Genomic DNA, 25,533 nt, shown 5'->3' on the forward strand with positions numbered 1-25,533 from the left:
ATTAAGACTGATAAATATGGAAACTATGAGCACTATAAGTACCTGGATGGTTTCACACAAAACAGTCAAAAAGTTAAATATGTAACTATGGACACTTCTCACCCTCAACGGTCGCCATCTTGGCTCTGTAGCAGAAGAGGAGGGACCACTTTTCAAACAGGAAATGACGGCCGAGAATGTTGTAACTACGGTGAACATTGCCACGTTATACAAATGTAAATTATACATGTGTTTGCTGCACTAAGCACCAATATACTGTAGCCATCAGTAGGTTCATTGGGTTTTATTTAGCAGTCTGTAATGATTTGACACCATGAACAATAACGCAAATGCTAATTTTGTGGTGTGGGGGAAGCTGACTGGCCAACATCCAACACTTTTGGGATGAGCTGTGAGTCAGATTTCATCACCCAACATCAATGTTGGATCTCACTGATGCTCTCGTGGTTGAACGAGTGAAAATCCCTGCAGCCAGCTGCAGAGCCTGAAACTAGATGAGTGGAAGATCTGCATCTGTTCTCCTCCAAGTTACTGGTTGCATCACCGTATCCCTCTTTCATTGTCTCTCCATGACCCTTCTCTTCCCTCAGAGCGTTTGCTTTGAACTCCAGCTGGAGGATGACAGTGTTGATGTTTCACTAGCCTTCAGTTGAAGACGGGAACGAAACAGTAGATACTTTATGTTCACGCTGTATTTAGTTGTTTGTTGTCGCGCTATATTTGTCTTGTAGTGTCTGAAAATCTGACACACTTGGATCCAAATGAGGTTCTATTTTCTGCATTTTGAATGCATTTGTAAAACTCACCAAGCGAGAATAACCTGAACAAATTGATTGCCTTGAATAGACTTCGTAGTACAGAGAAGTGTATTGGTTAAGATAAATTAGTCAATAAATGAGCTGATTAGTCAAAGTTAAGTGTGGCAACTATTCTTATGAAAGAGTCGTCTTTCTTACGAGAATAAAAAAAGAAGACTTTGATATGTTTTCCCTTTTCTAAAGCAGGCCGAGCAGACCGCTTCATGTTTGTGCTGACAGAATGAGAGAGGTGGGAGGCGAGGGAAGCGAGGGAGATGGGAATGATGAAGAGGGAGTGAGCACATGTAGGACGGGTTCCTCATGGGCAACGTGACAGATGAAGAGGAGGAGGAGGAGGAGGAAGAGATGGAAGATCAGACTGAAACTCTGCAGCACAAGTGGTCCTGTGAGGCGGTAATTATCAGATGAAACAAAAAAAATAGAGGGACAAATTTGCAGTAATTTATCTTCTTTGAAAAGGTCTTGTTATCCAGATCAAAAAAGGGTTCATCCTCTGTACCGTGGACGTTTTCAGACATCTCAGACTCAACATATCAGGCTCAGATATACATTGTCTCTGCTGCTCAGCCATTGTGGATTTCAGGGTGACCATGGCAACCAGATAAACCACAGAGGAAAGTGACACAGGAGACAATAATTTCCAATTATCGGAGTTCCCTGAATGGTACACCAGCAGCGACAGTGGGGCAGAAACAATGATATACTGTGTTAGATAAAAATCCTGTATTAATGGTGCCATATTTTTAATTTCGTCAGCAGAAGATGCAGCAGTAACTCTTTCACTGTCTACAAAACACCTTAGTATCATGTTCAAGGTATAATGTGTAAGAACCAGCATTGTCACTCCATTGATATCTCGGCAACACAATTCATATCAGTCTTTGGCATACTTTAAACACTTATTTCTTCACATTCTGTTCATAATTTCAGCCAATTTGTTAATGTTTTAAACTAGAACTCTGGCCAGTTCTTCCACGTTATACCTTCAACACGCCTACTTACATCAAATATTAATAAATATAATAATAAATTCCAACAATTCCAATTCAGCTGCCAAAAAAAAACCTATAATAGTAATAATAAACTCTATATCCAAAGCACCTTTCCAGACCGAAGTTGCAAAGTGCTTCACATAATACAATACGAACAGAATAACATACATAAAATACACAGACTATAGTTATGTTTACACCATATAGCAGATGTAGTAATGCACTCCAGATTGACCCATAGGACTATAATTTGCTGCTTTCCAAAACTATTAAAATATAAATGCTGTGGTTAAAGTCTGGTTAGGTTTAGGTACAAAAACCACTTGGTTAAGGTTGAGGAAAGATCATGGGTTTGGGTTAGAATGATCACTTGAAACGTGGTTTACACTTCCTAAAAAAGTTTAAGTTATGAAACCTTTGTTGTCGTGGCAACAGCAGACACTACGATGATGTCACAGTTTACGAAAAAACAAAAGTTCTAAGAGTCACGGTTGGAAATATGACACACACAGGAAGCAAACAGTGATCCAGCAAAGTCCATGTTTTGCCATCTAAATATTTGGACATCCACTTGACCCAGCTCCACCTAATGGGGCAAACCCATCCAATAAAGTTGCCTCATACCATCTGAACTGTGTCATTTCGCCATGTCATATTCATTACAACCACTAGATGGCGTAAACCATAGCTATAGGTCATTTTTTTATTGTGAGAACGAGCTGAATCTCCACAAGTTGATATAGAACTTGAATATTTAGCATTGCAAGAACACTACAGTCTAAAAATATCATTGTTTGTTGATGGAAGAACAAAAGTATAAAAAGTAGACAAGTGTGAAGATGTGTGTGCGTCCAAGCTGATGAACAAAACAGTTTCTATAAATGTTGGCGTGGCCCTTTAATCTCATCACGTGTCAACGCTTCAAAAGGTGTCGATGCCACAACAGATCAGTTGTGCTTTTAACCAGTGTGTGTAAATGTGTGTGTGTGTGTGTGTAAATGTGTGTGTGTGTGTGTGTGCGCTGCATCACACTTTGACCAAGCATGACGAGAGAGAAAAAAAACAGTCTCATCAGTCTCAGCCAATTTTTCCATCTTTCTTTGCATCATTTTTTCAATCATTCCTTCTCTTTTTGATCACTCTTCCACTTTGTCTCTCTTCTCCTCTGTTTCTATATTTATCCATCTGTCTTCTTCCATCCATTTCCTTTGCTTGCTACTATCTCTTCCTCCATCGCCCTCTTTCCTTTATCTCCCCAGCTGTCACTTTCTATATCCTATTTCATCTCTCCTACCTGCCAAAGTTCTGCTTCTGTCTCATTTTTAACATCTCCATCCATTTCTCTTCCCCTCTCTCTCTCTCTCTCTGCATCCCAGTCCTCCTCAGCATCTTCACTCATCTCTCTTCCTCTCGTTTGCCTCTACTTCATATTTTAATCACTCTGCATGCGGCCTATGAAATTTTCAGAGCGGATGAGCCACCACAGGGAAACCGATGCGTAAGCAATGCAGAGCTTCAGAAACCGAGATGCGATTCCTTCTCTTGCAGGAAAAAAATAAAGGCAAAATTGGCTCCACAGATGCTTCAATTATTCAACAGATCTTTAAAACAGAGAAAAACATGCTTCAACTTGTGAACTGAGAGAGAAGGAATGAAGAGAAGCAAACAACTGGTTATTGTTTCAATCTCAACAATTCTTGTCAAATGCTGTTTTTGATTATGAAGAGAAATGAAAGTACGTTGAGAGCAGAAAACACCTTCAGACATGCAACTTGTGTCTTATATATCTTATGTCTGAATGAACTGAAGTCACTTCTACATAAATGTCACAGCGTTCATCTTATCAGGTTTATATTTGTACATTCCTGTAACACTTCTGACACAGCTGCTGCGACTGTAATAAATTGATCATCTGAACATCTCTTATGATAACAGCTCGATAACAGCTGTATAAAGTGAGGGAAACGCTGAGCGAGCCAGTTCTAAGTTGTAAAAATGATTTTCCTGTTGGTGATGTGGAGCCAAAGAAAAGAAATCAGACTAGCAGTTTTCATTATTGGATGAATTTATGAATATCCTGCAAACATTTTGTGAAGTAGCACATTAGAAAATACAAAGTAGGATGAAATTAATGTTGTAAAAGAAACAAAAACAAGAAGAAATTGAGTGAGAAGTGTTGCCATTAATTAAGATCTCAACATCATGAGTTTTAAACCCATCATTGTTTTCTAGCTGTGCACCAAATTACAATGATTGTGCAAGTACATAGACTCTTCCTGCAATGTCTAATTAAAATGTTAAGGCTGCAACTAATGATTATTTCCATCATCACCCATTGTTTTGTCGATAAAAAAAAGTTTTAAATTGGGGGAAAATGGTTAATTGGTGGATATTAACAGCCCCAAAACTTACATGAGGTGGTAAATTTTTGATTTGATGGAGAAACGCAGCAAGAATTCACAACCGAGAAGCTGAAACTAGTAAATATTTGACCTTTTTGAATTAAAAATTACTTAAACTATAAGCTGCAAAATATCTGCCTATGAATTTTCTGTCAGTCAACTAATCATTTAATTGACTAATCGACGCAACTTTAAATAAAGCCATAACAAACATAAACGTATCTCTGAATGACAGAAAGAAAAAAGGCCTTCAGGCTGAGGATCAAACCAAGTTAATACGTATTATCAATGTATTATCAAATGAGATTGTTAGGCTTCTATACTTTATCATTCATCAGATATTTCTTGGTGTAAATCAGGAAATCTGAGGCTTTATTTTACTTGTACAGTGTTTCTTATTCAACACTGATGCATTGAGCAGTTTGGATTAACATTAAATGGAAGAAAAGGGGTTAAAACATGTTTATATTTCCTTAATTAAAATATTGTTTTGGTATCAGTATTAACACTTGGTGATAATGTGGAAAATATATCATGAAACTGGTTGAATTTGTTCCCACTCTGTTTAAATCAGCTGTAACTCCAGTCTAACTACACTCCTATAACAACCTTCAAAACCTTTTTTATCGGTCAAACTGCAGCAGATGGAGGAAGACATAAAGAAGAAAGATGGGAGGACAGACGGAAAGGACAGTTAGAAGTCTTCACCATCAGTCAAAGCTGTCGGAGGAAGAAAATGAGCTTTTAGATCATAAAAAAGACTTTTCATTCACCTTCAAAATCAGACGCTGTGGCGATGACTTCAAAGTCTGTTCGTATTTCACACGTTCACTCCTGTTAAAATTTCATCAACACGTGTTTCGGGAGGAATGGCTTGAATGCCCCTCTTCACATTCATTATAAGCGGTTAACTGCAGCACTCAGGGGTATCAAGACTGATCTGAGTGGAGACTATTTGTTCAGCGAGCCCAGGGATTCAGACTAATCCCAAATCTGTTTGTCTAACACAATGAACACAAGAGGAAGAAGAGGAGGAGGAGGGGAATAGGAGATAGTATCTGCTTTCAAAATGACCTGCTTTGCCCAATTTACCAGGAAATTTGATTATTTTTCACCTCCATTCCTCAATCAAGTCTACGGATTAATTTCCTCTAAAGATGAAGCACGATCTCGGACAATGGCGTCTATATCTATCGGCCTCTGAGCGAAGTAAACATGTCTGCTCCGTCCTGGCAATCCCCTAATTTGATGTTTTCTGTTTATTCCAGGAGAGACAACGAAACGAACCAAGTCTGGCCTAGATATGTGAGAGAGAGAGAGAGCTTTTAAAAGGTTGAACGAACCGCGGATGATTTCAACAGCAGGGAGGAAGCGTCCGCCTCTGATGTCCGCTTCACGGCCTTTAATAGGCAAATTAACCCAGATACGTCCAGGCTTGGAAGTAGGACTGCAGCTGTTGGTCTTCAGAGGGGAAAGTTATAGGAGTAAGGACTCACTTTTTAGACTGTTTAGTACTTTACATTAAGCACACATTGGATTATTTTAATGTTGACCAAGCCATCTTTTTAATACCCTTAAGTACGATTTACTTTTGCAGCTCTCTTGAATTAAATGTCTCAGTTGGTGTCAGTAAAGATTCACTAGAACACGTCGTATATCTGCTGAAGCCAATAAGCCATAATGTGGTTTCCATTGTCAGTTTCAAATATGTATGATCTTCAACTTTCCTTTAACCAGAATCAAAACTACAATATAACACCTTTACTGCAAGGTAGATGACTGTAAAGCCATGTGACTACTGCATCTTTTACTAATACCAGAGGGTATTAGACAGTAAAAGTTGAGAGACTTGGGGAAAATATGCAAAATAGGTTAAAAAATATAGGAAATTTAGTGTCTTCTGGTTGCAAGCCAATGTCCCAGTCTGTCCTAAAAGCCCTTCACAATGTAATAAAGCATCATAAAGCAACACCTTGTGGATAAAAGCTGGTCTTGCATGGTAATGTCAAATTAAGCTGCGACAATTAGTCGATTAACAGATTAGTGAAACTACTGAATATGAATGACAATCGATTAATCATGTGGAGTAGGGGTTTTTTTAAAGAGGAAAATACCCAAATTCTTTGTTTCCAGCTACTTAAATGTGAGGATTTGGTGGTTTCTTTAGTTCTCTATGACATTAAACGTTGGGTTTTGTGTTGGTTGAGACAGAACAAGACATTTTATGGACCAGGCAACCAATCAAATAATGAAAATAATCATTAGTTGCAGCCCTAATATCAAGAGCTTTGCAATTCATTCGGCAAATTCACAATATGAAAAAAGCAAAAAGCTGTGATTTTGATGTGAAGTGACGTTGCCTGTTAGTGATATTATGAAAAACGACATGTTGACCAGCAGCATAAAACGACATGAAACAACACAATAACCACACACACACACAGACACACACACACAGCGTCCCAGGTGGCCACAGCGGGGAAAAAACAGATGGCTTTGACCTTGCAGCAGCCTCCTCTCTGCCTCCCTTCACTGAATCCCCCAAATCCCTCCAGCTTTTCAATTCCTCCATCCCTCCATCCATCCATCCATCAGCATCATTCCCTGTGGCTAATGTCTGATGTGATGTGCCCTGCCTGCCAAAAACACTTTACTCCAGCAGGGGAGGGGGAGGGGGGAGGGACAGAGGGAGGGAGATAAACAAAGAGATAGAGGCTGAGAGAAAGAAGAACCCAGAAAGAGAAGTGGAAAAAAACAGAGTAAAACAGACAAAAAGCTTCATTCACAAGGGGGGAAATACAGTATGTAAATATAAACGTTGTCATGTGATTAATGGATTATTCCCTAAAAACTTTAGGTTTGGTTTAACAAATTAATATTATTCATACTTCCTCATATCCACATGTGTAAAACCTTTATAGGAAATTCCCTGTAGTTTTAACTTTCTATGAAACAAGTTCAGTGTTACATGAAACCAGTTTTCTGTTGCAAGCTTAGTGACTATTCTAATTCATGACTGTGATCTCAATATTGAGCATTACAATTTTTATCCTCAAATGAGTCTCAAACAGGATATTTTGATACTAAACTGCATATTTTGTGGTGTATTGTTTCCAGGAACATAGCAAAAAAATCACATTAGTATTTCATTAATGTGTGGAAATCTTGTTTTGTTATTAAAAATCTGCATTAAACAAATTAATCTGGTTGGAGAGGTTGTTTAAATCAGAATATATGGTCTAAAAAGTGAAGGATTGGTCACACGCTAAATTTTCTGTTAAAAATCATTTAATGTCAATTACACCACCACAACCAAAGTCAATCTAGCCATATCTTGTCAGGTTTAAATACTTAATAACAAACAGTCTTAACAGTGCTGACGTTTAGAGGGAACGGCTAACACGAGAGTCTAAAACAGAGGAAGCTATCGTGGCTAATTAGCTTTGTAGCAACACAACAAAAAAAGAGGAATTGTTTTAGACAGTTAACAAACAGGAGTCAATGGTACAAATATGTCTAAGCGCTTTTCAACCTCTTCAGTAACTCTTTAATAACTGAAATCATGTATAATCCTGTTAAAACTATGCCAGACGAGAATAAACACCACATTACAGAGTAAATAGAAAGAAGCTCAGACAACTATTGTGATTGACAACCAGAAGCATATTAGCGGTTAGCACTCCAGCTAGCTCCGTCATTACAGTCTCTACGTGCCACTTTCTGGTGCGACTGAGCCTTTAATCCAACAAGCTGGACGTGTCTTTTATTCACTTTACCGTAGCTACAGATATGTTTTTATTTAAACTATTAACGGAGATGCTGTGTGTTTGCTGTGTATTGACTTTGTTGGCAGAGCACTTCTCACTATAAGCTTATCAAGCTCACCCCTCCACTCGACCACAGACGCTCCCATCTGACTAATGAGACAGGAAAGGAAACAAAGGTCTCCACTGCTGACACGGAGCCAAAACACACACACACATACACACACACACACACACACACATCCATTAAGCAAAGTGTCCCTCAGTCGATCTTTCTCACTCTAATTTTCTCATCATCCATCACTCCCATCCTACATCTTCCCGCCTTGCAGCTTTCGGTTTCAGCTCAATTTGATCTGCAAATGTTTGACTTTTAGGCTCTTCATCATTATAATAATTATAATTATTAGTGATGTTTGTTGCTTTAAAAGGTCATCTTCAGCAATCTGTATTATTAAACCATTTCAATGTGTTGTACAATAACAATGTTTGTTGGATTCAGTCGTTTCTAGACCTGCAACAATCAGTTGATTGACTGATGAATGAATTAGTTGATTGAAAGGAAATTAATATGCAGCTATTTTGATCACCAGCTAATCATTTTCCAAGCACAAAACTAATATAAATAGACTGTTTTTTGTTTTTTTGGACCTAACCCAATTTAAACACACCTTTTTTTTTACATTTTTCCCTTCTCTTAGACTCTTTATAGTATAAACAATGAATCCATTAATCAAGAAAATAATTGGCAGACTATTCAATAATGAAAATAATTGTTAGTTGCAGTCCATGGGTCTCAATCTGCTTCCTACTATTGTATCTGCTACCATTTTTATTTTGCCTCCTATAGAGCCAGAAACGTTTTGCATCACTGCACCAGAAATCACGAATCTCTTAAATATCATCCTCCCGTCTCTGATTGACTCACACGCTTCCTTTTAAAAGCCCATGCAACTACTCTATCCCATCTTTTTTTCAAAGTGTAGCTGCCTCTCTCTTTCCTCTCAACAGACAGAATAGCTAACCTGCAGACAGACAGTATGGAGCTGCAGGCAGAGTGCTGGATTCAGTCGCCTGCTTTCAGACCCTTTCATGCTCCATCACAACACAAAACCAAGAGATTAATCAGGGAGAGTATTGCACTGCGGCTCTAACCAATCATCTGACTTTTATACTGACAGAAAAACCAGACAGGACAAGTGGTCTGGCTCTAAAATATAGAACAATTTAGGACTACCCACGCGTGACTCCACTTTCATCAAATGGATTCAAGCAAAGTCTTCAAATATTTTTGTCTTTTTAACCCTCCTGTTGTCCTCAGGTCAAGGAAGGACAGGAGGAAGGAAGGAAGGAAGGAAGGAAGGAAGGACGGAAGGAAGGAGGGAGGGAGGGAGGGAGGGAGGGAGGGAGGGAGGGAGGGAGGGAGGAAAGGAGTAAGGAGGAAGGAAGGAAGGAAGGAAGGAAGGAAGGAAGGAAGGAAGGAAGGAAAGAAGGAAAGAAAGGAGTATGGAAGAAAGGAGTAAGGAAGGAAGGTAGGAAAGGAGTAAGGAGGGAGGGAGGAAAAGAGATAGGAAGTAAGGAGTGAAGGAAGGAAGGAAGGAAGGAAGGAAGGAAGGAAGGAAGGAAGGAAGGAAGGAAGGAAGTGAGGAAAAAAGTATGGAAGGAGGAGGGAGCAAAGAAAGAGGGAAGGAGGGTAAGAACAAAGGAAAAATTAAAGAAAGAGGGAGGAAGGAACAGTCAAAAGAGATGAGGACAACAGGAGGGTTAAACGCGATACGGCCACAAGAATGAGACAACAAACATCCACGTTTCCCGACTTTCTTCTTTCCATCTCCAGCTGAGTCTTGAGAGGTGAAGTGGAATAATAAAAAAGAAAAAAAGAAAAGAGAGGCGAATGCATATTTCATGACGTTTAAAGTTTAAACTTCAGATACGGCAGCTCGGCTCCATCCCACCGTAGTCAGCACTTGTGCGCTTTTGAAGCACTCAAGCGATCGCTTCACAAACTTTTCAGCTTTGTCACGCTGACCCACTTCCACGATTAGAGTACGGGTCATCAATAAGTGCACCTGTGTTTTTTTTTTTTTACTTACCTGACAAACCTTCAGGAGGCAGCAAGAGGAGCTCAAAGCTATTTTAGTTGATTGTAAGAGACACTTTTCCTCCCTCAGTGAAAGGTCAAAAGTTTGATTCATGCAATTTTTAAAGTATCCTCGAGCAAAAGAGTCTCGTCATCTCACAGTTTCTAAGAGCTCAGTCTCAAGAAATGATGACAACAACATCAGACTGAAATCGTATTGTTTCGATGTAATCATCACAATCACTTGATTCCCTTTCAAAAGGCTTGAAATTATATAAATTAATTATTATAAATTAAATTAGATACATTGTACAGTTATGAAGTGGTCATTTCCTGCAGTTGACCAAACTATAAACCATTGTGACAGCGCTGACCTTTGAATCAACCCAATGAGTAGAGTCCAAAATGGAGGAAGTTATATCATATTATTGTTTGTCTCATGAGTCACTGTGTCAGCTAGTTTTCCATCATCACTTCAAAATTCAGAAAAGACTCGTAAATTAATTTCACTGCGTCACTTTCTGATGTGACTGAGACCTGAATCTGAACTCAAATACAGCAAAGAAACAACGTCTGAGGATAAGATAAGAAGTTATTTAGCAGATATTGTTAATGCTATGATGTTCGTTAATGAAGAATTACGTCACTTCCCTCCTTCCTTCCTTTCCTCTGTCCTTATTTCCTTCTTTCCTTCCCTCCTTCCTTTCCTCCCCCCTACCTTCATCCCTTCCTTCTTTCCTCTGTCCTTTTTTCCTTCCTTCCTTCCTTCCCTTCCTCCCTTCCCTTCCTTCTTCCTCCCTCCCTTCTTTCCTTTCCTCCCTTCCTTCATCCCTCCTTCCCTTCTTTCTTCCCTCATTCCTTCCTTCCTTCCTCCCTCCCTTCCTCCCTTGACTCGAGGACAATAGGAGGGTTAAATATCATTATTATTATTATTACAACAATATTATTTTATTGTTTTCAAACTTTCAAGGATCTTTCAAAGCCCTGAAGGAATTCAGTGGGGAAACCCTGTAATTGTATTCATGCCCTACGAATCAGTCATGACTCATTAGTTGCCCGCGAGATGCCGGATATGCAAATGTCAATTTTCCAATGCTTTTAGAGCTACAGGTGCGTATTTTATCTTCTATCTGGAGTCAAAGTCAAACAGAGTCGTTTGTCTCCTCCCTGGGCGATGCCCGCCGCTTATCTGCAACCGCAAATAAATGTGTTTCTTATCAAAGTGAGTGGGAGAGCGATGGAAGGAGCACAAAGAGAGAAAGAGAAAAAACAGGGAGAGATTTCCCGAAGGGGGAAAATAAATAATGAGTCAAGCTAAATATTGTGTGCATGCTGTTATGATGGAGAAGGGATCAGAACTCACGTGAAATGAAGAAAGAAAAGATTGCAAAAAGAGAGGGAGGGAGGAGTCGGGCAGAAACAAATAATAGGTGCTAATTAAAGACAAAATAAGGAGGAGTTCCAAGGAAAAGGACAAAGGAGAGAAATGAGAGGGAAGAAGAAAAGTTAAAAACAAGGAGGAGTAAATAAAGGAAAGGCAACAAAGGAAGGAAGGAATCAAGGGAATAAGAACAGAGAAGAAGAAAACAAGCACAAGACAAAAAGGCCTCAGAGTTTCTGATGTCTTCATCGTCTTTCCGCACTGATTACTCAATAACACAGCGAGATGAAATGAAAACACAACGATTACATAATCAAACGTCGGCTGAAGTGAAGCGATGAGCTGTAAACTGAAGCCCGAACATCACACTGCAGTAATGAGAGCCGGGACGGAGGACTGCGTGAGCACAGTGACAAAGAGACCCAGTGTCTCTTTAATTAGGGCCCGAGCACCAAAGTACAAGGAGAATAGTATTTGTAGAGATTGTTATTATTATTATTATTGTTATTATAGTATGCTATTGTATTTTTGAAGGGCTTGGCTCCAAAGCTCATGAAAATTGCCACAGTTCTGTAGTTTTCTGCAGGGCCAAGTTAGGATTGGTTGGATCATTGCTCTCATTATTCTCACATGTGATGCCTCCTGCAGGGTTGAACTCATTATCATCATCATCATCGCTACAAGAAAGTTACAGGAGGCGGCGAGGTCTGTGAATGCATCGTTGTCCCCGGCTGTGTGATATTCACGGTTTGTGGCTTCAAGTTCATCTTCCATCGCCTCACAAATGGAGTCGAACCAGGAAGAGTGAGACTGAGACTGTGTGTGTGTGTGTGTGTGTGTGTGTGTGTGTGTGTGTGTGTGTGTGTGTGTGTGTGTGTGTGTATGTGTGTGTGTGTGTGTGTGTGTGTGTGTGTGTGTTCAGCGTATTCCTCACCACAGACTGACAGAACATCGATACACTTCACTCAACCCCAGTGGGGGTCAGACACTGTTCTCATAGTCTGAGGGCCGATGCAATATATATATATGCCTCCTCACAGTGTGTGTGTGTGTGTGTGTGTGTGTGTGTGTGTGTGTGTGTGTGTGTGTGTGTGTGTGTTCACATATTCCTGATCACATAGGAGTGAATAGCATCAGACACACTTCTCTTCAGCGGAGGTTTCAGCTGTGCAAGCCAAAAGCGTATGTACAATAAACGGTGCGTTGATCACGGTTGGGTGTCTGTAATTGTCCTCATCTCATCTCTCTCATCATGGATTGGGCATGGCGCTAAGTCGACCGTGGAGGGGACACAGCAGGGGCTCCGACTGTGTGTGTTTGTTTTTTACACAATCTGCATGATGACCCACTGCGGGAAGCGAGCTGAGCTGATTTAACTCCTTCATGCAACGTCCCATATTCATGAAAATGCATATCAGGCAACTTCCACTGAATGTACTGCTGCATTAATGACCCACATGTGTAGCGCTACTAGCAACAGAAAAGTGGAGCCTTATGTTACACACTTCCTTTAATTTAACTGAGATTTAACACGTGGTTTACACATTCGATATGCAGCAACATAATCTACATTTACTGCATTTTTTTTAGGACGACGCATGTGAGATGTGAGGGTATTATTCATCGCCGCTTGCAGCTTTGGAGATATTTTTAATTTGCTAGTTTCATTAAAGTAAACAACATCAAGAGGATCTGCACACGTTCTGCCAAATTGTGTCAAAGGCCATTTGTACGATTCTCGAAAGCAGCTATAAATAAAAAGACATTAGACGCCTTCAGGAAGAAGAAAAAAGAAAACATTCACATCCTCTTTCAACAAACAACTGCTGTTACTTGACTTCTTTCTATTTCGGCTCCATTTTAACAACAAGCTTAAGTCAACTTTATAAATATCCAGAAAGGTCGATTCAAGGCAGACTAGACCTCAGCTCTAGATTTGTGGAAGACGTTTCAGTTTTGAATCAAAAATGCTTCTTCAGTTCTGGTAATGTTGTAACATGCTGCAGTTTAGCATGTTCTCAGTCTTAGTTTAGTGTGTCATCATACTTATATTTGCCAATTAGCTTTAAAACATAAAAGGAATGTCATTACTTTTGCAGGTATCTGGCCATAAACTAAGATACTGAGTTTAAAAAATGATCTGATGGTGGCGCTAAAAAAAAGAAGAGCATCACCAAAGTTATAACAATTCATCCCTTATGGTAGATGAATGTCTGAATCAAATTTTGTGCCAATCTGTTAAATACTCGTTGAGATTTTTCCATTTGGACCAAAATGGTTGATCGACCGACCAACTGCCATTTACATCAATAGAGACCCAAAAGGTTCAGATGCCCCTGATCATCAAGACCAGGTTTTAGGGCTTTTTATACATTTATAACACCCTGCTTAGGACACTATATGGTTTTATCATCATCATTATCCCAATAATGTAATATACTAAATGTCATTAACCCCCTACTGTAAACTTTTATCTATTTTTTCCAATTGCTTTACAGCTCTGGAATTTGTCCAAAAACAAATGACATGGTCAGATTTTAAGTGCTCCAACCCATCAAGTTCTAGTATCTAGTGCTTAAATGACTACATGATTAATCAATTAACTTTAATGACCGATTATAAAGCAAAAATGAGAAACATAACACTGGTTTCTGCGTCTAAAAAGTGAAGATTGTCTGTTGCTTCTCTGTAAAACAAGATCAGCTGTTGATATGTGAAGACATGACCTCAGCCTTTCATGTTAACCAACAAATAATTAAGAGAGTAATGAACAATACATGAAACAATACTTGTAAGTCTACATGAAACAAATCTCATACAGAATATTCCTTTGTAGATTTATTGTAGCAGAGATTTAAATGAGCGCCGGACGACTGAAGTGAATTACTGCAGAGATCTGATTTTAAAAAAACTAAAAAAAACCTCTGCAGCCTTCGGCCATCAGAGAGAAGACAAAGCCGGACTACAGAGGAGAGACACGGCGATCCGAGTGATGAAAAGATCTGAGAGCAGGACGCTGGCTGGTCTACCAGAGCTGACGTTTATCCCTCGCTGTTCATATAAAGCATAACAAAGACTCACAATCTGCCCTCGGAGGCATTTGGAGAGCAAGCACAGATATAGTACGTACACCAGATGGAGAAAAAAAATATATATATATAGGCCAACGGATTCAGCTACGGTGAGGTAAGAAAAGCTGGCTCTGATTTCAAACATCAAACCTGCTGAGAAAACCTTGATGGGGGAGATAAATGAGCAAAGTGCCCTTGAATAAGATAGCTGGAAACATCAGTAGAGTGTTCAGATATGTGAAATGTGAAAGATTATACATTATGAGCACTGTGGTCATCGATATGTGTGGTATCTGATTCTCTTCCGGCCTAGTTTACTTCAATCAATTATCAACTAAACTAGGTCTTCAGAGTAAGAACAGATAACAGATATGATGCAACAAATCTGCTTATATCACTATGCAGCAACAGAGCAACAGCAGCCCAGATGTTCTTTTCTCTTTCAATGTGGAAAGAGATGACGATGTACCTCCAAAGTACCCGATAGTACCCATGGGTTGGGTCAGAAGCATTAAAAGGGTCAGAACGAGGTCTGCAGCTAACAAATGATTGTCATTGTCAATTAATCTGGCAGTTATTTACCAGATTTGTTTTTTTTGTCTACAGGATATCCGAAAAACACTGAAATCGGAGGCAATAATTTCTCAAAATGACATCTTCAAATGTTTTATCCAACCAACAGTCCAAAACTCAAAAGATAATTAGTTTACTCTCATGTATGATGAAGAAAAAGGATCAAATCTGCACTTTTGAGAAGCTGAAAACCTGCAAATTTGCAGGCATTTCTGCTCAAAAATGGACTAAAATGATTATTCAATTAGCAAAAGATCTATTTTCTGTCATTTCTAATTCACAGCTGAATCTCTACCAATCCATATCTGCCTCATGTATCTGATTTAAAGTCATTTTTTCTCTCATAATTTGGTAGATTTCTGCACAGTCAACACTGAACAAACTCTGGAAATCTCATCCAGGCCAGCCTTAATCTTCTTTCAGCACATGTTCATCTCATACTAGTTGTTTCCTAGTTTTAATAACTTAGCTTGCATATATTCTGACAAATAAAAGATGCATCAATTAATCAATAATGTGAAACTGCACCAAAAGGTCCACCAGTCCAAACATGAGTCCCAATAACTTCTGGGCTTAAAATCAAAGCAAAATTCAAGATTTAGAGGAGGAGGAGTGAAGATAAACTACAGAACTACACATCTTTAGAGCTCATAGTAGTTTAGTACCTTAAAAACACTTCAGGAGGAAAGATTCTTTCCAACACGGGTTTGAAACCAGCACTTTCATTGGATCAGTTCCTAAAACCACTGAACCACAGAGCCGTCCTGCTCATGACAATCGAAACCTAAAAGTTACATGACATGTTTCGCTTATCTACTTATTAATGCTGGCAGAATAGGGTCATGTGCATAATGATGATGATGATGACGATGATGAGATTAGGTAAAATCTTATCCTGAACATTCACTGATTATTTTGTCAGATGGATGTCGAGTTGAATTAGTGTGAATCACGACATCCACAGTTCACAGCAAAAGAGTGTTTTAAAAGCGGAGAAGCATTTAAAAGAAATATTCCTCACAAGCTCTGCATCAACCTTCATCTTCTACATTTATAATTCTCTTCGTCTTACACCAAATATCTCTTTTTTACTCTCACCTCTCTACATATTTCTGCACTTCTCCATGAGATATGAGCTTTTACTGAGGACACGGAAACATCCATAATGAATATCTGCTATCTGAAATGCTGTAACTGACTCTTCACTACATTTTCCAATCTTGGGTTTAAAGCATATTTCACGGTTGAACTGAGCTTTAAAAGTGAGAACAGACGTTGAGAGGAGACAGAAATAAAAAAGGGGCAGCAGGTGAGCACACAGGTAGAAAGGAAACTAGAACAATCACATGCTGTGCATCCTCATCTTGGTTCCCCTGAGGACAACCACAGCTTGACACACATGAAACCACAGGGGGCCATTTTTATTTAATTATAATACCTTTTTATACTTTTAAAACAGTTCTAAGTTATCCTTTTCTCTCACGAATGTCTTAACCCTCCTGTTGTCCTCGAGTCAAGGAAGGAAGGGAGGAAGAAGGAAGAAGAAAGAAGGGAAGGAGGGAAGGAAGAAAGGAAGGAAGGAAAGGAGGGAGGGAGGAAGGAAGGAAGGGAGGAGGGAAGAAGGAAGGAAAGTAGGGAAGAACGAAGGAGGGAAGGGAAGGAGGGAGGAAGGAAGGGAGGAAAGGTAAGTAGGAAGCGAGGAAGGAAAGGAAGGAAGGAAGGACGGAGGAAAGAAGGAAGGTAGGAAGGAGGGAGGAAAGAAGGAAGGAGGGAGGGAGGGAGAAAGGAAAAGAGGAAGGGAGGAAGGAAAGAAGGAAAGAAGGACAGAGGAAAGAAGGAAGGGAGGAAGGTAGGGGGAGGAAAGAAAGAGAGAAGGAGGGAGGGAGGAAGGAAGGAAAGGAAGGAGGGAAGGAAAGAAGGACAGAAAGAAGGAAGAAAGGGGGATGGAGGAAGGAAAGAAGGAAGGGAGGAAAGAGAGAGGGAGGAAAGAAAGAGAGAAGAAGGGAGGGAGGAAGGAAGGACAGAAGGAAGGGAGGAAAGAAGGAGGTGGGGGTCAATTTGACCCGGGAGGACGAGACGAAGGTTAATTTATAATTTATATGTAGATGTGTCTTAAAAAGCACTCTTGGCACGATTAATGAATTCTCTGATGATCTTAGTGCCTCAGCCAAAAGAAATAAAGCTAAGAAATCTGAAATCTGAAGCTACAAATGATAGAACAAGTATGTAAAATAAAAAAATAAATACACAGCTATACAAGTTTAAGGCCAAAGAACAAGTCGAGCCAAAATGTATGTCATCAGTTTCTTCAAGGACTTCGTTTTATGGGCCACAAATGTGATTAATCTCAACTTGAACCTTTCCGTGTGATCCTTCATCATAATAATAGTAACAGTGTCCTTAAAGGACTTTGAAAAGGGCGCACAGAAAGAAACAAAAGGGGAAGTTATGTTGCAATGTCTCTTCACAGAAACTCTTTCACCACTGTGTGTATTTCAGCACACCACTAAAAAAAAAAAAGTCTTTGCCAATAACTTAAGGGTAATGCCAAAAAACAAATAGAAAAGAAAGAAAATGATCCAGCTTGTTAAAAGTGATTGTTTTATCTTCTGGTGAAAACGTGAATCCCACCACAGCGTGCAGGCTGGAGACGGCACAATGAAGCCTTTTAGAGAGTCTTAGTCGCTTCCTGGCCTGAGAGCTTACAGCTGTGTGGGCTTTTATCGAGATGTGCAGGTGGCTGCTTCCCTCTTTTATGTATGTACACACACACACACACACACACATTATGCCGAAAAGGGAACTGAGATCATGCTCTGTGATGATTGTACGATTGTGTATTTCCCCCTCTTAACATTTTACGATGTGGCTAATGTCTGCATTTGTACTGATGTACTAAACTAAGTGATCATTTATCTCCAGAAGGAACAAATGGAAACTGCACACATGTCAGCAGACGGGAAGCTGATCAATCAAAATGTGATTTTAAGAGTAGTGAAAGATGAAAAACACCTGCAGGGAAGCTATAATGAAATATACCGGCCACCAATCCAGCTTTCATTTAACCATTGATTATTTGCCTACCATCATCATCATCATCATCATCACTCATTCAGTCATACATACAGGAGTTTAGCTTAATAATCACATCCACTCAACTCATCTTCCACCCAATCGCCAAGTCTTAAAGAATAAATCCAGACGTTTATACCTCTAGTAGCACTACTGTATGTAGGTTTTTTTTAAAGGTGTAAAGGTACGTATATTCATCCTAAACTGTCCAGTAAGGGATGTTGGGTTCAGTTTGCTCCTTGGCCCAAACACTTACTGTCTTAATAGTTTGATAATCCACTTACTCCAATGTCCAGAACAATAATTCCACTAAATTGTAGCATGCAGGTTGCACATTCATGGCTGTACGTTTGCCTGCTGAGCCAAACTGCCTTGGTTATGCTCAAGTAGTATTATTATAATGTGTAAAATATGTGACAGTCAGCTCTTCACTCCACTGTTCAGAACAACTATAAAACACATTTGATTTCCGACATCGTAGGTCAACACTTTGTAAGAACCAGTTCTGAGTGGCCATGAATCAGCAGAAAACAACTGTTGGCAGTGTCGGAAATAACTACACAGTGCTCTACATTTACCCTTTGCCATTTTATTTGAGTGTCTGAATGCTGAGTGTGTAAATATCATCACTTTGTACAACCCCTAAAATATTCCACCATGAATCACCAACTACTAGTACTTTCTGACAAAAAGCACCTTCTGTTAACAATGCTCCCAATGTGAAAGCTATCATCACACGACTCTTCAGCTGATGGTAATGACACAAAATTATGACGATCAGTTAGTGTCCAAAATCTTGATGGACACAGCCACTGTTTCAATATTAGTTTTGGCCAATGAGCCAAATGTTGGATGTGTACATTTTTTCAAGATTAAAGTACTATTTTCTTCCTTTCTTTTTTTTACCCCGCTGTTCTGAATTCAAACTGAACCGTGACTCCAAAACCGAGACGCATAGTGAAATCTGACTTTTTGCGTAGTGTTACAATCCTATTTTCTGGTTCTGGTTTGTTGGTTTCATAAATTTGATATACGTTCCTGTCGATGGTTTCACCCTATTTCACTGAGCTACAGATGACAGCAATACAACAACAACAAAGCCAAAGAAGAAGAAGTGAACGTAGATGTAAAAAAGGTTTCAAAATCAACTTTGCAAATGTTTTGAGGAAGGAAACACATTCAACACTTGATAAGATTTGAGATCACACCTTTTGTTAGAAGCGAAGACACTCTGAATGTTAACATAACAGCTTCTGTAGAGCTGTAACTATTTTCATAATCGATTAAACGCTGAAGTCATTTTTAAAGCACATTTTCTCAGGTCCAGCTTGTCATTTGTAAAGGTTTGCTTCTGTCCTTGGTCTTGTGTGATAGTAAATATAATATGGTCTGCCATTTGTGCTTTAGGAAGAACTGTGATGGACATTTTAAGGCAGCTTAAAGTCCAGTCAACTTGACCTGATAAAATCCTGAGATGGTGCATGACTAAACACTCTGAATATGTAGTAAGTGTGTTTATGATGCCATTGAAACTTGTAAGAAATACCATTGACTTGCACTTTGCACATGAGGACTTCTTCTTGGTCTGAGTCTTGAGACCAGACTTGGACCTTTCCTCAAAATCACATCTCTGAATGTTTCCGTGCAGCGTTCACTGACCTGTCTGGCGAGCCGACGGGCCTCCCAGTAAGGCTTGGAATCCTCCACGGCTTTGCCGATCTTCTTGACCAGTTCGTCCAGCTTCACCGTGGCCTCCACCAGAACAGAGCGAAACTTCTGCCTCGCATCCTGAGAGAGAGAGAGAGAGAGAGAGAGAAGATTATAAAACTCAGGTCACAACAGAGAATTCTGCAAAGAAAATGAGAAATTAGCAACCTGCTGATCGCTCATGAAGGTGTTAAAGTTCATTTTTAGATTTGAGAGCAGTAAAAACACCTTACATACTTTTTCCTCTTAGCCTGAAATGTAATGACTTCTACAAATGTGACCTAAAATATACAAACATGGCAACATTTCAGCTATTTTAAAAACATTTGTGTGCAGCTGAGACACATTTTTGTTGAAGTTTTTGATCCATATTTATTCAAAACTTCAACAAAAACACTGGTGCATTCTTCAAATTTAATATAAATCATTGAACCCGTTATGATCTCCTTATGTTTGACGCAACTTAGGACCATCATAACAATCATAAAACTTAAAAATAACTCTTTAGTGTCTGAAAGCTTCAACAAGGTTTGATCACACATTTATCTGTGTGTTAGGAGGTATTAAAGGATGATTTGTTGTGCAGAAATTGGTTGAGCTTTGACTTCTTTTAGGCTTTTCCCCCTTTCTCCATGCACCTTAGAAGTAGCTGAAGTTGTGAAGGGTTAGAGTATGAGCAGCGTGTAAGGGTTAAAAAAAAAAAAAAAAGAAGCATGTCAACGTGTTATTAAGATAATCAATGACTCACATCCTACAGCAAACACACCACTTCCTTTATGCAGAGATATGATGGCTTTATTCAGCCTGAACCCAAACAGTGAATAACATCAGAGAGTAAGGGCTCTGCAGCAGACACACTGAATTAAAGCTTAACCTGAATGAGGCAACTTTAGACCTCTGCCAAATCCCACTTAGTGAAGAAAATCCTATTAGTGTTTCATTGAATTAAAGAGAAGCAGTTACGTGAAGAGCTTCAGATAAGATAATGTTTCTCCAAGTTCCACCTACACTGTAAAGAAATGTCTTTAAATGTTTCTGGTTGTATTTCCTCTTGCACCTCTGAATGCACACTTGTTCATTCTGTTCAAAGAGCATTGCAGCTGTTGACCCTTGACTTCCATCCTTCTTTTTTGGTGCTTTCAAAGTTGCAAGTGGGAGAAATGAAACTCAATCTGCTGCTGCTTTTGCTATGAGTCATAACGAGTAAGAAAAAGTTAAAGGGAACTGAAAACCAAAGAAGTAAATAAGGTAAGTTTAAATAAATAAGAAACTGAGGGGAAGAGTGTTGCCACCATGTGCCTGATAAAGATGACAGTTTTTCTGATAACATCCTGATAAACACAGAAGAAAACAGACTTGAGCTCTTCTGATGACGTCTGTGAAAAATGAATGTGTGATATAGTTTTGTCAACGGGCAAAAAGCAAACTATTTGTTCCCATCTTCGGTGCTGTGGGGGTCATCTTTCCGGACTGATAAGCATTCAGCTCTCAATTTCATCGTGGCTCTCTACAGTAACTGGCATGAAGGGCACAGTGCTTTCTAAGAACAGAAGGATTTAAAAAGAAAAATGAGGAGGAGAAAAACAAGTGAAATGTTGTACAGATCACTGCAGGGAAGTTCTCGGCCTCTTTCTGCCTGCAGGGTCAGTTATAGTCATATATAAGTACAGGACAGATGTTTGGAGGCATTGGAAAGCCCAACTAACTTTCAGTCCCCAGAGTTACTGTTCATCTCAAGACGAGGAAAGTTTGTAGAGTTTTAAAGGCTGTGACGTCTTTCTCTGTCTGCCTTCTGCTTAAAAAGTTGCTTTGGCTTCCTGGATGTCAGGAAAGTACCTCCACCTGGGTAGTTTAGGCCTGAATCTATTTCGGTGACTTCTTTGTTAACGAATCGTAATCTTCTTTTGTCCTCACAGGCCTCCACAAGCCAGGTGGGTGGAGGTTTATTTTTTGCTTGTACTCATCACATACAGCCATACATTTGGCTTCCTGGACGTCAGGAAAGTACCTCCCCCTGGGTAGTTTAGGCCTGAATCTATTAAGGTGTCTCAAAGGCCTTCACCAGCCAGATGGTCTCACATACTTCAGTCTAGACCTGTCAGGATAACTTCTTTCATTGGACGATATATTGTCTCAGGAATAATCGCGATAAACGATATTATTGTTTTTTAAAGATCATTTTATACCACTGATATAATGATAATATAATAGTATAATAATGCAAAGACTGCCATTATGGTTGGGGACAGAGTTATATACCTTTAATTTTTCTACAGTCTCCACTCAGGACGAGCACAGTGAGGAATGGAGGACACTACTCACTTAGCCAAAGTGACATGAATAGCCTCTTAGCTGCTAATGGGAAGTGTTGCAATACTGAGGTCAAAAAAGGATCAAAGTCATGCCCATGAGTCATGTGATGAGTCGATATATAGACATGATGATGCAAATAATTACGTTATTGTACGATAAGTCGATAATTATTGTCACAGGCCTAGAATCCACACAAAGAGCTTATAACTATTCTGTATTTAACTAAACTGCTCTGACAGATTCAACTTATCTAATTAAGATACTGTATGCTACTGAAAATGACTTTAGCCACTCTTCATCTTGTCTTGCGTGTAATGAGGGTTCTGCAACTTCATAGTTTGGTTGTTTTTAGTCTTCTTTTTTTATTTATTTAAAAGCCACAACAGTCGATAAAATTACACATACAGTGAACTTCCTCAAAATGTACTCAACATTTTATATTTCTAGTTTGTTTGTCACCAACTTAAAGATAAAAGTAAAAATGACGTTCAGATCCAAAGTCAGTCAAAGGTAAGAAACAAAATGTTCTCAAAACAAGACGCAGCAAAAAAAAAAAACTCCCGTATACAGACGTCATGCATAATGTAAAGAGTTGGGTAAATAAATATAAAGCATAGAGAGAAGCTGCAGGTTTTAAACTATGTAGGACGATAAGCAGAGAGAACAAGGAAGCTACAGTTCTCTGCAGCATTTCATATTCATCCGGAGCACAACATGTTTACTGCACTGTGTTTATTAGACATTTGATGGATGTTAGATGTGGCTGAGAGACGCTTTCTTTACCTTTTGGTGAACTTTAAAAACTTCAGAACTGAGAAACACTTCAAAGCAAGTGAAGGCAAATATTTCACTTGCTTATTAAGAGTAATAAAACTTCCATCATTATCATTGTAAACTTTATATGTGCAGCGCCAAACTGGAAAGCAGGTCAGTTGTAGCGACCGTAGCTAAAAGATCAAATGAATGTGACATGTACATGCAAACGTTTGCATTACTAAGCATTTTGTAATCCAATTAAACCAGATCAAAAAGGTTGAATTCAATTTGAGCGGCTCAAAAACAAATCTGTTGAACTTTAAAGACTCTAAAAAAAGAGAGAGAGACCTCATGACACTTTACAAGGGTAAGATCCCCAAATGACAGCTTGACCTCAGCCAAAAAGCCACTTATTGAAAAATCACATTAGTGTTTCATTACAGTAGAAAAAGAGAGAAGTTGCAAAACAGATGCTGAGCAGAAATAAACAGAGAGAAAACACACTGCTGAGTTTGAGCTTCAGCTACATCAACATAGTTTAACCCTCCTGTTGTCCTCTTTTGACTGTTCCTTCTTTCTTTCTTTCCTTCCTTCCTTCCTTCTTTCCTTCCTTCCTTAATTTTTCCTTCGTTCTTCCCCTCCTTCCCTCTTTTTTTGCTCCCTTCCTCCCTCTCTCCCTCCCTTCCGTCCTTCCTCCTTTCCTTCCTTCCTTCTTTCTATCCTGACTTCCTTCCTCTTTTCCTTCCGCCCTCCCTCCTTACTCTTTTCCTTCCTTCCTTCCTTCTTTCTCTCCTTACTTCCTTCCTCTTTTCCTTCAGTCCTCCCTCCTTACTCTTTTCCTTCCTTCCTTCTTTCCTCCCTTTCTTCCTTCCTTCCTCATTCCCTCTCTTATTCCCTTACTCCTTTCCTTCCTTCCTTCCTTCCTTCCTTACTCCTTTCCTTCCTTCCTTCCTTCTATCCTTCTTTCCTCCATTACTCCTTTCCTTCCTTCCTTCCTTGACCTGAGTACAACAGGAGGGTTAAGGACTTTACATGACTTCTGTTTTTTCTTTACACTTCTTTGAAATACGGAAGAACAGGTCAGATAAATACACGGAACATAACAGAGATGTGCATCAGTCCAACATGTGAATAAAATGAGTCTTTATCTCAGCGCAGCGTCACTGTGGTGAGATTACCCAGAAGGCCTCAGGAGGACTGTGAGGTGTTACTGTACATCTGCAGCAGAAAGCAGCGTTACTGTTCTGATGTCTGGATTTTATTTTATCTTGACTTCATTGCATCCTTTCCTCCAAACTCTCAGTTATCAGTCAGCTTCTCTTTTCTTTTCTTTTCCAGTTGGACTTTTAGCTCCCGGCTCTTCTGTCAAACTGTTTCAATCCTTCGTCTGAACGTTTGACGTCTGTCAGCTTTTCTTTTTTTTTTTTTTTTTTTTTTAAATAAGTCTGTCTGCTCTGTTCCAGCCATCCATCTCCTCTCAACCTTCACATGGTGTCTGTTTCTGCACCGACTGACACCAACTTGAGCTTTAATACTCCACAGACATAAATATAAGTGAGCCGGAAACTGAAGCTTATACTGTAATGTACTGTACTGCAGTGGAAATGACCTAAATACTTAAAATGTAAAGTATCTCCTTCAAGTTTCTTTTATTTTAAATATCATGCTTTCATCTAGTAATCCTCAACTTATATAAAAATTGAAGTTATAAAAGTATTAATTTAATCTTTTAGTATTTCTTTGCATTCTGCTGGTTTACTCCTGTATCTTTCGCTCCTAATTGCATTCTAAATTGAAAATGGCATCTTTATATTTGTTTAATTTTATTGTCCACTCTGTATAAAAAGAGGTTGAATGAATGAATGAATGAATAAATCTGTAATTATTCTGTCAAATCTGACCTGGATTTATTACTGAGTCTATAAACTATGAAGATTTGTAGAAACAATAACATCAGACAACATTTTTAAATTGCCCGCTGAGTAAATCATCTGTGCATATCTGGAAGCAGTGAGTGATGAATGATTTAAAACGATTAAATAACCATTTTCCATTTTCAGCGCAGCGTGAAGTATCCGGACAGAGACACATTTCCTCTGTTACTCTAACAAAGCGGAGTCAAAGTGAAACAATGACTACGGAGGATAAAGTGCTGACTTTCAGCTTTAAGGGAAGGAAGGAATCGTGACCTTTTTTACCCTCTGTGTCCATCTATAAATAATAAAAGGGGCGACAGTTCCTGCACAGCGTGACAGATACGGGTGCAGCTAAAAGTCAGCACTTTATCCTCAGAGTCATCGTTTCATTTCTAACATAAATGTTCTGCAGCTCAGACACACAAAACTGTTCAGATACTAAACTAAACGTACAGTAACAGTATGCATGTCCTCTGTCCTCTCCTCTGTATCCGACTGTCTCTGATTATACTGATGCTGGTGCAGACTGCAGTGCGGCGCCTCCGTCCTCCCACTCAGAGGTTTGGATGCTCACACTGTGGTGCACTTCACCTCAACACATCAGCGCCCTGAGGCAGCAGGTCTACAACTTCAAATTATATATATAAATATATAATTTGATGATATAATTTGATTATATATAAATATA

General features: G+C 39.2%; 1 protein-coding gene across 1 annotated transcript in view; it reads right to left on the minus strand.

The window, feature by feature from the left end:
• sh3bp5b (SH3-domain binding protein 5b (BTK-associated)) overlaps positions 1-25,533 on the minus strand; it is a 45,440-nt gene that overhangs the window by 16,089 nt on the left and 3,818 nt on the right. The window contains exon 3 of the mRNA XM_062422552.1: positions 19,813-19,941. Coding sequence (XP_062278536.1) covers positions 19,813-19,941 — 129 coding nt within the window. The remainder of the gene's footprint in view (positions 1-19,812; positions 19,942-25,533) is intronic.

This window comes from Scomber scombrus, chromosome 7, assembly GCF_963691925.1.
Source record: "Scomber scombrus chromosome 7, fScoSco1.1, whole genome shotgun sequence".
NCBI classification, from domain to species: Eukaryota; Metazoa; Chordata; class Actinopteri; order Scombriformes; family Scombridae; genus Scomber; species Scomber scombrus.